Below are 14063 nucleotides of genomic sequence, written 5' to 3'. Positions count from 1 at the left end.
AAAGTAATGGAGACGACTCCGTTCGTGATAAAATCTCTTTGTTCGATCGATCGTCAGTATTCCCGGCTATTCCTGATAAATTAATTTATTTAAATGACTTCTTCTTAGTGTGAATAAGGAGGTGCCTGTTTCGATTGCCTATATATAATGCTGAACAGTTTTTCGCAAAAAGTGCACTTGTATGGTTGCTCTCCAGTATGTGTTCGTCCATGGGTTTTGACGTCAGACTTTGTTCTAAAACATTTTTCGCAAATATCGCACCGAAAAGGCTTCTCTCCAGAATGAATTCGAAGATGAACGCTTAGATTTCCTTTTCGAGCGAATAATTTTTCGCAAATTGTGCACTTGTATGGTTTCTCTCCAGTATGAGTTCGTCCATGGGTTTTGACTTTATACTTTGTTCTAAAACATTTTTCGCAAATATTGCAAGGAAAAGGCTTCTCTCCAGAATGAATTCGAAGATGAACTCTTAGATTTCCTTTTCGAGCGAATAATTTTTCGCAAATTGTGCACTTGTAAGGTTTCTCTCCAGTATGTGATCGTGCGTGTGCATTTCGACTTCTAATATGGCTGAACAATTGTGAACAAAATGTGCACTTGTATGGTTTTTCTCCAGTATGAGTTCGTCTGTGGATTTTGACGTCCGTAGCAATTCTGAAACATTTTTCGCAAATTTTGCATTTGTTAGGTTTTTCTCCAGTATGAGTTCGTCTGTGGATTTTGATTTCCATAGAAGTTTTGAAAGATTTTTCGCAAACATCGCACCGAAAAGGCTTCTCTCCAGTATGAATCAGAAGGTGCCGGTTTCGATTAGATATATTGCTGAATCCCTTTGAACAAAATTTGCACTTGTAAGGTTTCTCTCCAGTATGAGTTCGACTGTGGATTTTGAGTTCCGTTGCAGTTTTGAAACATTTTTCGCAAATTGTGGATTTGAAATGTTTTTCTCTTCTTTGTGTTCGTACTCTTTCGTCTTGATCACTTTTCATGGCTAACAGTTTGGCGCAACAACTATGCACAAACCATGTTTGAATATTCTGCTGCTCTTTTGGTTCGTTTTTGGTTTATTGTTTTGTCGGTCTTTCTTGTTTCAGAAACCAATATAACAATATATCACGCAGTTAAATGTAGATTAATTTCACATATCTCGCAAATTGAAAATATTTATAAGTGGTTTTCTTGCAGAAATTCTGTGTTGCCTCAGGAACCAAGTAAATTGTATTCTGATTGACAAGTTTGATACTTGCAGCTGATTTCCTTTCGTTCACGCAGTTAAGTGGACTCTTTTCACACAGTTTGATGTTCTGTTTGCCAACAATCGTTGCTGCTATGTAGGACAGGAAATTATCAATCGTGTCTGATTATTGTGTAAGCTGCAGACAGATGGCCACTGTTTCGACCTAAAAGGTCTCATCAGTGTAGCTGGTGTGACTATCAGACGACTTTATGTGTCTGATTATGTTGCGCAGTAATGCATGCACAAATACTAAACTGTTTTTTGCTTTTTAATGTTTTTCCTGAAAAGTCATTCTGTAATAATAATTTATATTTGCACTTTACTCAATATCAACATACCACAAACTATCAGCAAATGTTTGCAACTTGTTACGGTTGAATATGCAAGGCATAATATAATAATGACCTACGTTTGACTCGAATAGCAATGTCCACATAATTTATATTTCGTTTATTTCACTTGAAGGCGATGACAGTAATTTGCTTCTTCGTTGTTTTTTGTTGCTTTGCGCAAAAATTTTATATAAACAAACAGGAAACAAAACAACTTTGTTCAAAGTTAAATTGTCATATTTAATACCTTGTGATTGATATATTGATTACACTTACACAAATTCAACTCAGTTTATCCGCAAAACTAAATTAAAAGTTCACTCAGAAACTGTATGAGTTCAATGTTTTTCGTGAGCGATTTCGGGAAAGTCATTTGTATGTAAGCCAGAATACCACAGTAATCCTGTATGGAATAAACCGTGATTGTGGGGAAGATCTCATATATTTCATTTTTTAATTGAAGGTAAACGACATTGAAACGTCATAGAAGGAAAAAGCAATTACAAGATGTGACGTCACGCGTTTGCATGGGTTGTTAAATAAACTTTGCTGGCCACGAAATTGTTAATCTATCAGCACTCATACAGGCGAGCCCAATGTGTTACGCCATGAGCAAAACATTGACCGAGGTTTTTCAGTTGAAAAATCCTTATTTGTCACTAATATACATTTCGTTAATAGTGAAAAAATAATTGGTTGCGCAACCATGTTAAAGTTTAACGTAGAAAGCGCCATGAAAATATGTGCGGATTTCGCCTGTACCAACGACTAGACTTCTTCAGAGAATAAAACAAACACTGTAGCAAACCCAAGGGCAAGTAATTTAGCATTAAACCATGTTTTTCCTTTAATTCAGATTTGATGTTGGATGCTGCAGACTTTTCAAAAACAGTTATATCGTTTAAGATTTATTAATATGGTATTGGACATTAACTGGTGCAGTTGAAAAATTATGGGATCTAATAATGAAGTTTATTGGATTAGTCCTAACAGAGGCAATGACAAATTTTTTAGAAGAATGAAATAATATATTGTCGGGTATTGTGCATACCGCGGTACACTTGAAATCGTGTCGTGGCATATATGTGTGCGGCACGAACTGAAATCTATGAATGTTCCAGTACGTAACATGGTAAAAACAAGGCAAGATGTATTAGAGCTAAATTCAAAATACTTTGTGACACAAATATAGACATCTTATTTATGTGCATGAGAAAGTAATGGAGACGATTGCGTTCGTGATCAAATCTGTTTGTTCGATCTTCAGGATTCCTGAAAAATTATATCATTTGAACGACTTCTTTTTAGTATGAATAAGTATGTGCCTGTATCGATTGCTTAAATTGCTGAACATTTTTGAACAAAATGTGCACTTGTATGGTTTCTCTTCAGTATGTGATCGTCTATGGATTTTGACCTCAAACTTTGTTGTGAAAGATTTTTCACAAATATCGCACCGAAAAGGCTTCTGTCCAGTATGAATTCGAACGTGTCTCTTTTGGTTGCTTACATTGCTAAATCCTCTTGAACAAAATGTGCACTTGTATGGTTTCTCTCCAGTATGTGATCGTCCATGGGTTTTGACGTCAGACTCTGTTCTAAAATATTTTTCGCAAATGTCGCACCGAAAAGGCTTCTCTCCAGTATGAATTCGAAGATGAGCGCTTAGATTTCCTTTTTGAGCAAATAGTTTTTCGCAAATCGTGCACTTGTAGGGTTTTTCTCCATTATGAGTTCGTCCATGGGTTTTGACGTCAGACTTTTTTCTAAAATGTTTTTCGCAAATATCGCACCGAAAAGGCTTCTCTCCAGAATGAATTCGAAGATGAGCGCTTAGATTTCCTTTTTGAGCAAATAGTTTTTCGCAAATCGTGCACTTGTAGGGTTTTTCTCCATTATGAGTTCGTCCATGGGTTTTGACGTCAGACTTTTTTCTAAAATGTTTTTCGCAAATATCGCACCGAAAAGGCTTCTCTCCAGAATGAATTCGAAGATGAGCGCTTAGATTTCCTTTTTGAGCGAATAGTTTTTCGCAAATCGTGCACTTGTAGGGTTTATCTCCATTATGAGTTCGTCCATGGGTTTTGACGTCAGACTTTTTTCTAAAATGTTTTTCGCAAATATCGCACCGAAAAGGCTTCTCTCCAGAATGAATTCGAAGATGAGCGCTTAGATGTCCTTTTTGAGCAAATAGTTTTTCGCAAATCGTGCACTTGTAGGGTTTTTCTCCAGTATGAGTTCGTCTGTGGATTTTGACATCCGTAGAAGTTCTGAAACATTTTTCGCAAACATCGCACCGAAACGACTTCTCTCCAGTGTGAATTCGTACATGCCTCTTTTGGTTGGCTGCATTGCTAAATTCTTTTGAACAAAGCGTGCACTTGTAATGTTTCTCTCCAGTATGAGTTCGTCTGTGGATTTTGACATCCTTAGCAATTCTGAAACATTTGTCGCAAATTGTGCATTTGAAAGGGTTTTCCCCTCTTTGTGTCTGTACTCTTTCGTCTTGATCACTTTTCATGACCAACTGTTTGGCGCAACAACTATACACAAACCGTGTATGAATATTCCACTGCTTTTTTGGGTTCCTTTTTGGTTGATTGTTTTGTCTGTCTTTCTTGTTTCAAAAACCGCAATAATATCTAAGTTTTTTAAACGGTTGGTCGTCTTTTCTGTACGAAACTGCAATAACTGTTGTTGTTTGAGCAAAAAACAATATAACACGCAGTTATATGTAGATTAATCTCACATATCTCGCAAATTGAAAATATTGTTGTTTTCTTGCAGAAATTCTGTGTTGCCTCAGAAACCAAGTAAATTGTATTCTGTTCAACAAGTTTGTTACTTACAGCTGATTTCCTTTCGTTCACGCAGTTGAGTGAACTCTTTTCACACAGTTTGACGTTCTGTTTGCACACAATCGTTGCTGCTATGTTGGACAGGAAATTATCAATCGTGTCTGATTATGTTGTGCAGTAATGCATGGACAAACATCAAACTGTTTTTTGCTTTTTAATATTTCATTTCACTTGTAAGCGATGACAGTAATTTGTGTTTTCGTTGTTTTTTGTTGTTTTGCGCAGAAACTTCATACAAAAAAATAGGAAACAAAACAACTTTGATATTAGTGAAAGCATCATATTTATTACCTTGTGATTAATATATTGATTACACTTACACGAATTCAATTCAGTTTATCCACAAAACTAAATTATAAGTTCACTCGAAAACTGTATGAGTTGAAAGTTTTTCGTAAGCGATGCCGGGAAAGTCATTTGTATGTAAGCCAGAATACCACAATAGTCAGGTATGGAATATACTGTGATTGTGGGAAGATGTCATATATTTCATTTTTTTATTGTAGGTAAACGACATTAAAACGTCATTGAAGTAAAAGGCAATTATAAGATGTGACGTCACGCTTTTGCATGGGTTGTAAAATAAATTTTGCTTGCAAGGAAATTGTTAATCCATCAGCACTCATACAGGCGAGCCCAATGTGTTACGCCATAAGCAAAACATTGACCGAGGTTTTTTAGTTGAAAAATCCTTATTTGTCACTAATATACATTTCGTTAATAGTGAAAAAATAATTGGTTGCGCTACCATGTGAAAGTTTAATGTGGAAAGCGCCATGTAAATATGTGCGGATTTCGCCTGTACCAACGACTAGACTTCTTCAGAGCATAAAACAAACACTGTAGCAAATCCAAGGGCAAGTAATTTAGCGACGAAAAAGTACATAGGGGCGCAACAGCTAAAACACAGCAGGACAACATCAATCACGGGTCAAACGGCCAAACATGGGAAACAAGAGTCAAGGATGGTTACAGGCAAAATTGCGAAACACGGGCGAAAGTAATTTTCTATTAAAACGATTCAACATATCTGGAAGCGAATTAATGAAATAATTTTCCACGACCAACCGTTTTGCCAGAATTGTTTCTTGTTTCAATTCTTTTGTCCCCTTCCAATTGATACGGTGGTCGGTGTCAAGCATGTGGGCACATAGATCAGATTTATTGGGTTCCATATTGCCCGCGGCTGCTTAATACGAGACGTCAAATTACGTTTAGTCTGACCAATGTAAACTGTGTTGCAATCAAGTCAAGGTATTAAGTGAACCACACCGGTAATTTGAAGCATGGAATTACAGTCTTTTGGTTTGGGAAACATGTTTTCTAAAGTACTGTGTATGTTTGTTGTGTATGTGGGGTGTGAGATTTAGGTTAGTGTGGAACTTGTTTAGTTTTAAGACGTTCCGAATGTGTTTGCGTTCAGCCCTCCGAGTGTGTGGATCGCCATTATGTGTAATCGTTCTGTTATATAAGGTTTTGTTACAATGAGTTTTTGATGTTTCGGATGTTGTGAGGTGTATTGTAGGTAGCGGTTTGTGTGTGCAGGCTTGAACAAAATGGAGTCGGTGAATTTCCCGTCTGGTTGTGCAGTGACATTTACGTCCAAGAATGACCTGGTCTTGTTGCGTTTTTCGGGTAAACTTAATTGTGGTTTCGATACTGTTCGACATGATTATGAAACCCTGCGACCTCGTCTTTCGCTATGATGACGTACATGTCATCGACATAGAGCCCATGGGAGTCCCAAAATGTTGTTGGTAAATGTGGTTTTAATGTGTGAAAACAGTCGAGAGTGAACTCTTTTTACACAGTTTGATGTTCTGTTTGCCCTCAATCGTTGCTGCTATGTTGGACAGGAAATTATCAATCGTGTTGATTATTGTGTAAGCTGCAGACAGAGGGCCACTGTTTCGACCTAAAAGATCTCATCAGTGTAGCTGGTGTGACTATCAGACGACTTTGTGTCTGATTATGTTGCGCAGTAATGCATGCACAAATACTAAACTGTTTTTTGCTTTTTAATGTTTTTCCTGAAATGTCATTTTGTGATAATAATTTATATTTGCACTTTACTCAATGTCAACATACCACAAACTATCAGCAAATGTGTGCAACTTATTACGGTTGGGTATGCAAGGCATAATATAATAATGACCTACCTCTGACTCGAATAGCAATGTCCATAGAATTTTACATTTCGTTTATTTAAGCTATGACAGTAATTTGCTTCTTCGTTGTTTTTTGTTGCTTTGCGCAAAAACTTCATACAAACAAATAGGAAACAAAACAACTTTGATATTAGTGAAAGTGTCATATTTAATACCTTGTGATTGATATATTGATTACACTTACACAAATTCAACTCAGTTTATTCGCAAAACTAAATTAAAAGTACAAATATAAAGGGCCTGCGCTGTGCGGCGATTGTGCCTTGCTATGCGAAATGTATCACTTCTGCGTTGTCTGGTTACGGTGGTGGAGATCTCCTACGTATGTGAAAATCGCCAGGCAAGTTGTGCGCTTAACTTAGCTTTCGTAGCTTAATTGGTAGAGCGTTTGGCCTGATTTGCCCAGGGTCTTGAGTTTAACCCTCTCCGTGGCTTGATTTTTTAGATCTCGCTTCTATTTGTCGGGAAAAGTGACTGATCCAGCATTGGCTGCAATGCCTTGGCCTGTGAACCTTTTGAAGTAAAAAGCTATTACAAGATGTGACGTCACTCTTTTGCATGGGTTGTTCTGTAAACTGTCCTGGCCAGGAAATTTTTATTCCATCAGAACTCGTGATCCCAATGCGTTGCGCAATAAAAAAAACAGAGACCAACATTGTTTAGTTGAAAAGTTCTTATTTGCCTCTCATATATATTTCGTTAAAAGTGAAACAAAGTAATTGGTTTCGTTACCATGTGAAGTTCAACGTATTGAAACGTCAAATTGAGTGTATTTTGGTCAGTTGTTTTTGGAATGTCTACAAAATAGTGTCCAATAATTTAGAATATAAGTAATTATAATTTGGATAAGGTTTGTGACATACGTATTTTACATGTGGCTCCATGATATGCTGTTACTGGGTTGTAAAAGTAAAAAGGTCAATTTTTATCGAAACGCGCAAGGTTTCGAACGTTTCGGATTATTACTTCGACAATTTTTATCGAAAGGTTTCTAAATAGTGAAAAAGTTTGCTCGACATTATCATTATATGCTGTGGGTATTTCACTTTGTCAAAACCAGTTTTCCAATTTACTGGGGTTTTTGACCAAGCAATGAAATTTATTCCGTGGTTGCAGTAAGTTTGCATCTATATTTTATACAATTTGGGCCTTCTGGATTTTCCGAATTAAGGCCATAAAGTTCAAAGGCTACGCAGGCAAGGCAGAGCGTTATGTCCTGCCTTGCTATGCCAAAGCATGGTATCACGTCTGCGTTGTCTGATTACGGTGGTGGAGATCCTCTACGTATGTGAAGGTCGCCTGAGTTGTGCGCTCGCGCATCAGTGTACCTTGGCCACAATATACCCCGTGAAGCCACTGAGCTCCTGTAGCTCATTTGGCAGAGCGTTGGGCCTGGTTAGCCCAGGGTCGTGAGTTCAAACCTCACTGGGAGATTGATTTTTCAGATCTCGCTCCGACTTGTCGGGAAAAGTGAATAATCCAGCTTGACTGCAATGCCTTGGCTGCGAAGACTGTGAACCTGAACTTGTAAATTTCCTTTGGAAATAATACTTGCATATATCCTCTACAAATAAAAGTTTCTAGCATAATAATGCTGCTAGTCATTTGGACGATCTGTAATTTTATTTGACATTCATAAGATTGTGTTTACCTGAACTTGAAGCATATATAAACTTTCCTTGACTCGAAAACGCATTTAGTTAAAAACAAAGTTAATAAGGTCATTATGTTTCACTACTGACTTGTACGTCACGTAAACTGGCTTACAGCGTGGCATGTGATACAGCAGTTTCGTCTAAGAGTGAAATGGAAAAAGAGCTAAAAAAAAACAGAAAGAAAATTAACTTCAAAAGCAGGGCACAACAACAAAATAACTGTTTTTCTCTGAAAGAAATTTGAAACCTCACTAAAATTTCATATTTTTCATAAAATATCCGTTTTGATGATAACTATTTTGTTTCGAGGATTTGCTCGAATCTTGTAAAAATAAACGATCAATTAACGGCAAAAGCACAAACTTGTTTATGAACACAGGATATCATTTTAAAACCAGATTATTTTTGTACAGAATGCCTCCATTTCAAATTAAGTGTGTCATTCTAATTTTTATTTTGCAAAACGTTGATGATACTAACATGCCTAAATAAAAAAGTTGTTTAATAAAGAGACAATTGTTGAATATTTTGCCGAAAAATCCTGCACGGTCGGTTATTAATGCTGATAAGGTGTAAACTGTTTTCTGTTTTAGGAAGTGAATTTAACATTAGAAATTAGTTTCGCTCGGTGATACTTGGGTTTGAGGATAAAACCGTTAAAGTGTCCAATGATAAGCGAAATATGATAAAATATACGTCTTGCCTAAAGGTTTTTGTCCCAAAAGGCCCCCTAGCTGGCCTCATACTTCTAATAATAGATGAATATTTGCGACTATTTATTTTCTCGTGATCGGTTTGTAATGGAACATGGAAATTCAGAAGATATATTTCTTCCAATTCACTGCAATTTTATACTCCATGCAGTATTTATTTACATCAGGATCAGCAGTTAATTCCCATAATCTGGGCATTTTCCTTGGGTGAAAAACAAGTCATCCACTGCCATATCTCCCATGAAGTTATTTCCACGGATACCAACAAGCTTGATCTAAAACAAAAGTGCTTGGATCATTTTAAGTAAAAAATAGATAAATGTAAAGTATTATTATATTGATACCCAAATTGCTCATCAACTCCAAGGGAGTGGGCGTCAGGACGTTGTATTTAAATTAATTTTTTAAATTACTTGATTTCTTTAATGTATGACACGGTGTGTCAAAATCCTCCAATTTTGGTAAGAATGCAACATATTTTTCTGGGCGTCCCAAGACATGCATTTTTTCGTCTCCCACATTATTTCATTTACAGACAGTGAATATGCAGAAGACACTCGTGTACCTTCACAGGTTCGGCCGATTTCACTTGAACGTAATAACGTTTCCACATTGTATTTCGTTTGACAATTTCCAACTTTTTCTCTTTATTAACGAACACACGGAATATGTGATGGGGCATCCTCATGTTATTAACATTGTGTTGTTGCAGAAAGTGAAAACAAAAACATCCGACTAAATCTCTGGAAGTTTCCAGAACAAACCGGACTCCAGATGGCATAAACGACGTCTCGGTGTAAAGGTAATACCTTCCTAAACATTTGGGATAAAGTGTTAAAATATTCAAAAGATTTTTGGGTAAAAGGATGTTAAGGGTTTATTTTTAACTTACCAAAATCTGTCAGAATTATATTTTTATAGTAATTCAACAGAATAAGTTACAACTACAGAATAAGTTTTTCTGCGTTTGTTCAACTCTCTTTTTAGTTCTAATTGAAATAATCTCGCAACACGCTTGCAGTCCCATGCAACTGAATTAGCAGCTCATATACTTGAGAAAATAGTTTAACAAAAGTCACGAAATTATGTGAAAATAATTTCCTTTTTTTATTGTAAATTAGGTTACCATGTCCCGCAGAGTTGGGTCCCGTGTTAAAGGATGGGGTTCTGCCAGACCTCCTTATCCACTTTCTAACTCCGGTGTTTTTCCACTTTCCCAAATTGCGTGTTTCAAAGCTAGTGTTGTAAGCTGTTAAATTACAAATGCAATGTAAGCTGAAGAACAAAATATTGTGCACAAAATTCGTTTTAGCAAAAAATAATAAGTAGATGACCAGTGCGTCATCGCAAAAAAACTAGATTGGTAAAATATAAAAGGGAAAAGTGGCTGATCCAGCTTGGCTGCAATGCCTTGGCTGCGAAGCCTGTGAACCTCATGGTAAAATATACTATTTATATTTTGCATTTTAGATCTATATTCATTTTGAAAAACTTAAATTTGCATTGCGGTTTAAAATTTGAGAAGTTAAAAATTAACTCTTTACACGACTTGTAGTTTTATTTTTTGCACATTGTATTTGCATATCTTTATATTCACTTCACCTCGGTATTCACTTTTATTATGCAATATTTTTGTTGTTTATTACTCACATACATTTTTATATATTATCCTCATTTAAGGTTTATTGTTATACGCCCAAGTAGATTTGGTTGCGTGGTTGGCGTGTGACAAACTGAATGCCGACGGGCGAAATTAGTGGCAAACCATGAAGATCTCATGTGGTGGCGGTTGTGTGTTGGAGGATTTTTAATACGCTGTATTCTTGTGTGTAGAGAGAGTTGAGAATGTTTCTGCGTATTAGTGTCCTTCCTTTTAAATATAATAGTAATCCCTTGCGTGGCTCTAGGTTTTACCTATGGGCGGTTAGTGCAGGGTAACCTGGCCGTTTTGCCAAATTGAGGTTGGTGACCATGCTTAAAATCGCAGTTTTGTTTGGGAAAGCTATTTGTTCAGACTGTTATCATATTATGTTGCTCTTGCTGCCAGGCATATTATATTTAAAAAATCTGGCCTTTTGGCACAATTAAACGTATCATGATGAGGCAGGTGAAACGTCGGTGAATAAAAGTTACATTTATTTGTACCAGAAGGACAGATTTTTAAGGTGTTAATATGGCCTTCTTAAACGTTGGGAAGAATTACAGGGTCGCTAAACTAATTTGGTTCTTATAGTACATTTATCATAAAGATACCCACTCGGTGGTACGTGTGTCATCATATCCTCGCATGAAGTTGTATTAGAAGCCATAGTGGTGTTGGACATTCCCGTGGTTGAAACAGGAGGTGGTTCTTGTGATGGAGTTGGCATAGGTGTCGTAGTTACGTTTTGCGTGCTTGTTGGTGCTGGTGGTGGTGGAGGTGGAGGTGGGGTTGGAACACAGCGGATGCTTTTCGTAATATCAGTCTGATATTTTGCCTTCCGTACGACGACTGTCGCCCTGTACAGAAAAGAAACCATATTCTAAATGCAGATGCAAAATATGCAGCGGAAAATTTCATATCGTACATCGTTTATTGCTTTACAAAATTTATGTAACTTTCAACAATGAAATGTTTGAGAAAATCTGTGTGGGAAAGAAAATGCGTGTTACATTTAAATCCTGTTGTAATTTACTTTATATCTTTAAGGTGACCATTTAGTTGCATTTAAGTGTACTAAAGCCCAATCTTTAATCAAACCGTGTAATTGAACAAAAAAATAATTTAACACTAAACTCACACCAAGCATATTTTCGCACAGCCAGGCTGATCCTGTGATAAAAAGTGCTTTGTGTGCATATTGTCATTACAGAAGGTACAGTGATCGCTAAACCATCATCTGCAGTCTATGGTTAAAATCCCAATTTTTCAATATGTGAAGTCAATTTTAAAACCAAACGTAAGTTTTCTCACATTATGACATGGTCGCCGTTGCAGTTGATAGGAGCTGTCCATTCCGCCTTCACAGACATTCCTTTAAATGCCCCGTTGCTATGTCCGAACGCGTCATTACATCCGCTGTTGGGTGGACCACAAAAACAACTCATGAGCTGATAACCGGGAGGAGGATTGGAAAACTCTCCGACAGATGTTGCAGCATTTCCTTTGCGTACTTGAATGAAAACACCCTTGAACTGTTCTGGTCCATGAACCTCGACTGAAAAACAAGAAAACAATAATTTCGTTTGAATTAATTTGTGCGGAGCAAATGTCGGTTCAAACTCTGTATTTTCGGTACATTCGTATATTTAGTCCGAAGTCATAATTTTGTGGAGATTATCGACGGCCTGAACAACAAGTCCGCAACGATTTTGTGACGCAGGGACGGGATATGACTCGGCGAGTTTAATAGTTTGCGACTCTGCCTAAATCTTACGTTTTCGTCAAGACAAAACAGGTGTCAAAGCAAGTATTTTTTCGGAATCTAAATCCTTTCAACACAAAAGAACTCAGTTATAATTGGATTATATAAATCTATTCATATGCATACTTGATATTTTTCCCCCTGGAGCAACTGTGTTTGGTGCTTTTATTGCGAAACCGAGTGGTGAACTTGACCTTCCTCCACCACGATGACCCAAAGGCCTCATTGAAGCACAAGATGATCTTGGTGGTCCCCTGCTTCTGCCCTCCACTGTTACAAGAAGTGTTAACGCCCCAATAAACCACTCAGAGTGCAACATGATTGAAATTAATGACGCTAATGAAAAACACCATTACATTTATTAATCCGTACGCTAGTTTTGTCGTCCGTTGGAAAAACAGATTTTTTATATTTTTACGTTTGGGATTTTACCGTGTTTGTTCAACCTCACAACGTCAGAACGATTTTGTTGCGAAAATACCGTGAAAAGTCTCCGCTTTAAAAACAAACACAGCAATTCACTATATCGATTGTTATAATGATATATAAGGTACCATTAGGCTTTATGCAAGTAACGTTTACCCGCTTAAATAGAAAACACAACCTTTCAATCCGATAACAAAAGTGTGGTTACTTGTTTTTCAATTATTTTCAGATTATTCAATTTTCAATAATTGTATAAATTCTCAAAAACCTCACAATCTACATCAATATCAATAACACCCGCAACAAAACTTGCAACTATAGTCTGGAGACTTGTAAGTCCGAAGTATTTTGTCCGAAGTTGGTTGATTCGGAAACGCTTTTGTGTCATTTTTGTTAACGACCATTCTGCACGTTGTCTGCACACGATGTTATATCACACTCTGTTAATATTCATTACAAAGTAATTGATGTGAATGAGCCAAGAACCGGTTTTAACAGGAAAGTACCCGGTCGATGCTAATGATCAACCACAGCCTATTGTTGCCGTCCTTGCAGCAAACAGGCAATGACGATAGTGATTAGGAAACTGCACAAATTTTAATTAAACGTTTCTATATTTGCAACTAAAATATACTTTTTGAACAAGATATATTGCTGTGCGTTTTATGAACTGGAAATAAATGCCCCTGCAAAATCATGTAGGATAAATATAAAGAAAAAATACATATACAAAAAAAGTGTTGGTCATTGGTCAACAACTTTATTTCAGAAACTAAACAAAATCAACGAAACATCACAAAGAACTTATGTGTAATCGAAAAGTTGGAGATTACGGGATTTCCTGACATTTTATCAATCTTCGCTTGAGGTCTTTGGACTGAGCTGGAGCTGAGCCTCATAATTCGTGGAAGTTGGTCGTGTTCTGTCACGCGATCTGACCCCTAAAAAACCTCTGTGTTCCAAAAACCATAACAACCTTGGAGAGTTGCAGACAGAGTATGTACACGCACTGTTTCGACCTGTAAGGTCTCATCAGTGAGTTGCAGACAGAGTATGTACACGCACTGTTTCGACCTGTAAGGTCTCATCAGTGCAGCTGTTGACAGTGGTGTGTCAGACCTTACAGGTCGAAACAGTGCGTGTGCACACTCTGTCTGCAACTCTCCAATATTATGGCTTTTTCTGCACATACATACCAACCTTATTTCCACGAGTTCTCATTTTCCACGAATTGCTGGCATTTTGAACCTGGTTAAAATTATTTTGTTTT

At 36.9% G+C, this 14063-nt stretch overlaps 2 protein-coding genes across 2 annotated transcripts; both read right to left on the bottom strand.

The window, feature by feature from the left end:
* Positions 1-2854: 2854 nt before the first annotated feature.
* Positions 2855-4090, bottom strand: LOC145890255 (uncharacterized). Its single transcript, XM_082981275.1, has one exon. The coding sequence runs from the start codon at positions 4088-4090 to the stop codon at positions 2855-2857; it is 1236 nt and encodes a 411-aa protein (XP_082837401.1).
* A 4921-nt stretch (positions 4091-9011) lies between these two features.
* Positions 9012-12702, bottom strand: LOC145890447 (uncharacterized). Its single transcript, XM_082981524.1, has 6 exons — positions 12494-12702; positions 11917-12160; positions 11221-11462; positions 10090-10212; positions 9529-9776; positions 9012-9238 (listed from the first exon to the last, which is right to left on the bottom strand). Exons 1-6 carry the CDS (start codon positions 12684-12686, stop codon positions 9140-9142), a joined length of 1149 nt encoding a protein of 382 aa, XP_082837650.1. The 5' UTR covers positions 12687-12702; the 3' UTR covers positions 9012-9139.
* Between the last annotated feature and the right edge of the window lie 1361 nt (positions 12703-14063).

Source organism: Ascidia mentula, chromosome 2 (genome assembly GCF_947561715.1).
Source record: "Ascidia mentula chromosome 2, kaAscMent1.1, whole genome shotgun sequence".
NCBI lineage: Eukaryota > Metazoa > Chordata > Ascidiacea > Phlebobranchia > Ascidiidae > Ascidia > Ascidia mentula.
This window is presented reverse-complemented; position numbering and strand designations above follow the sequence as displayed.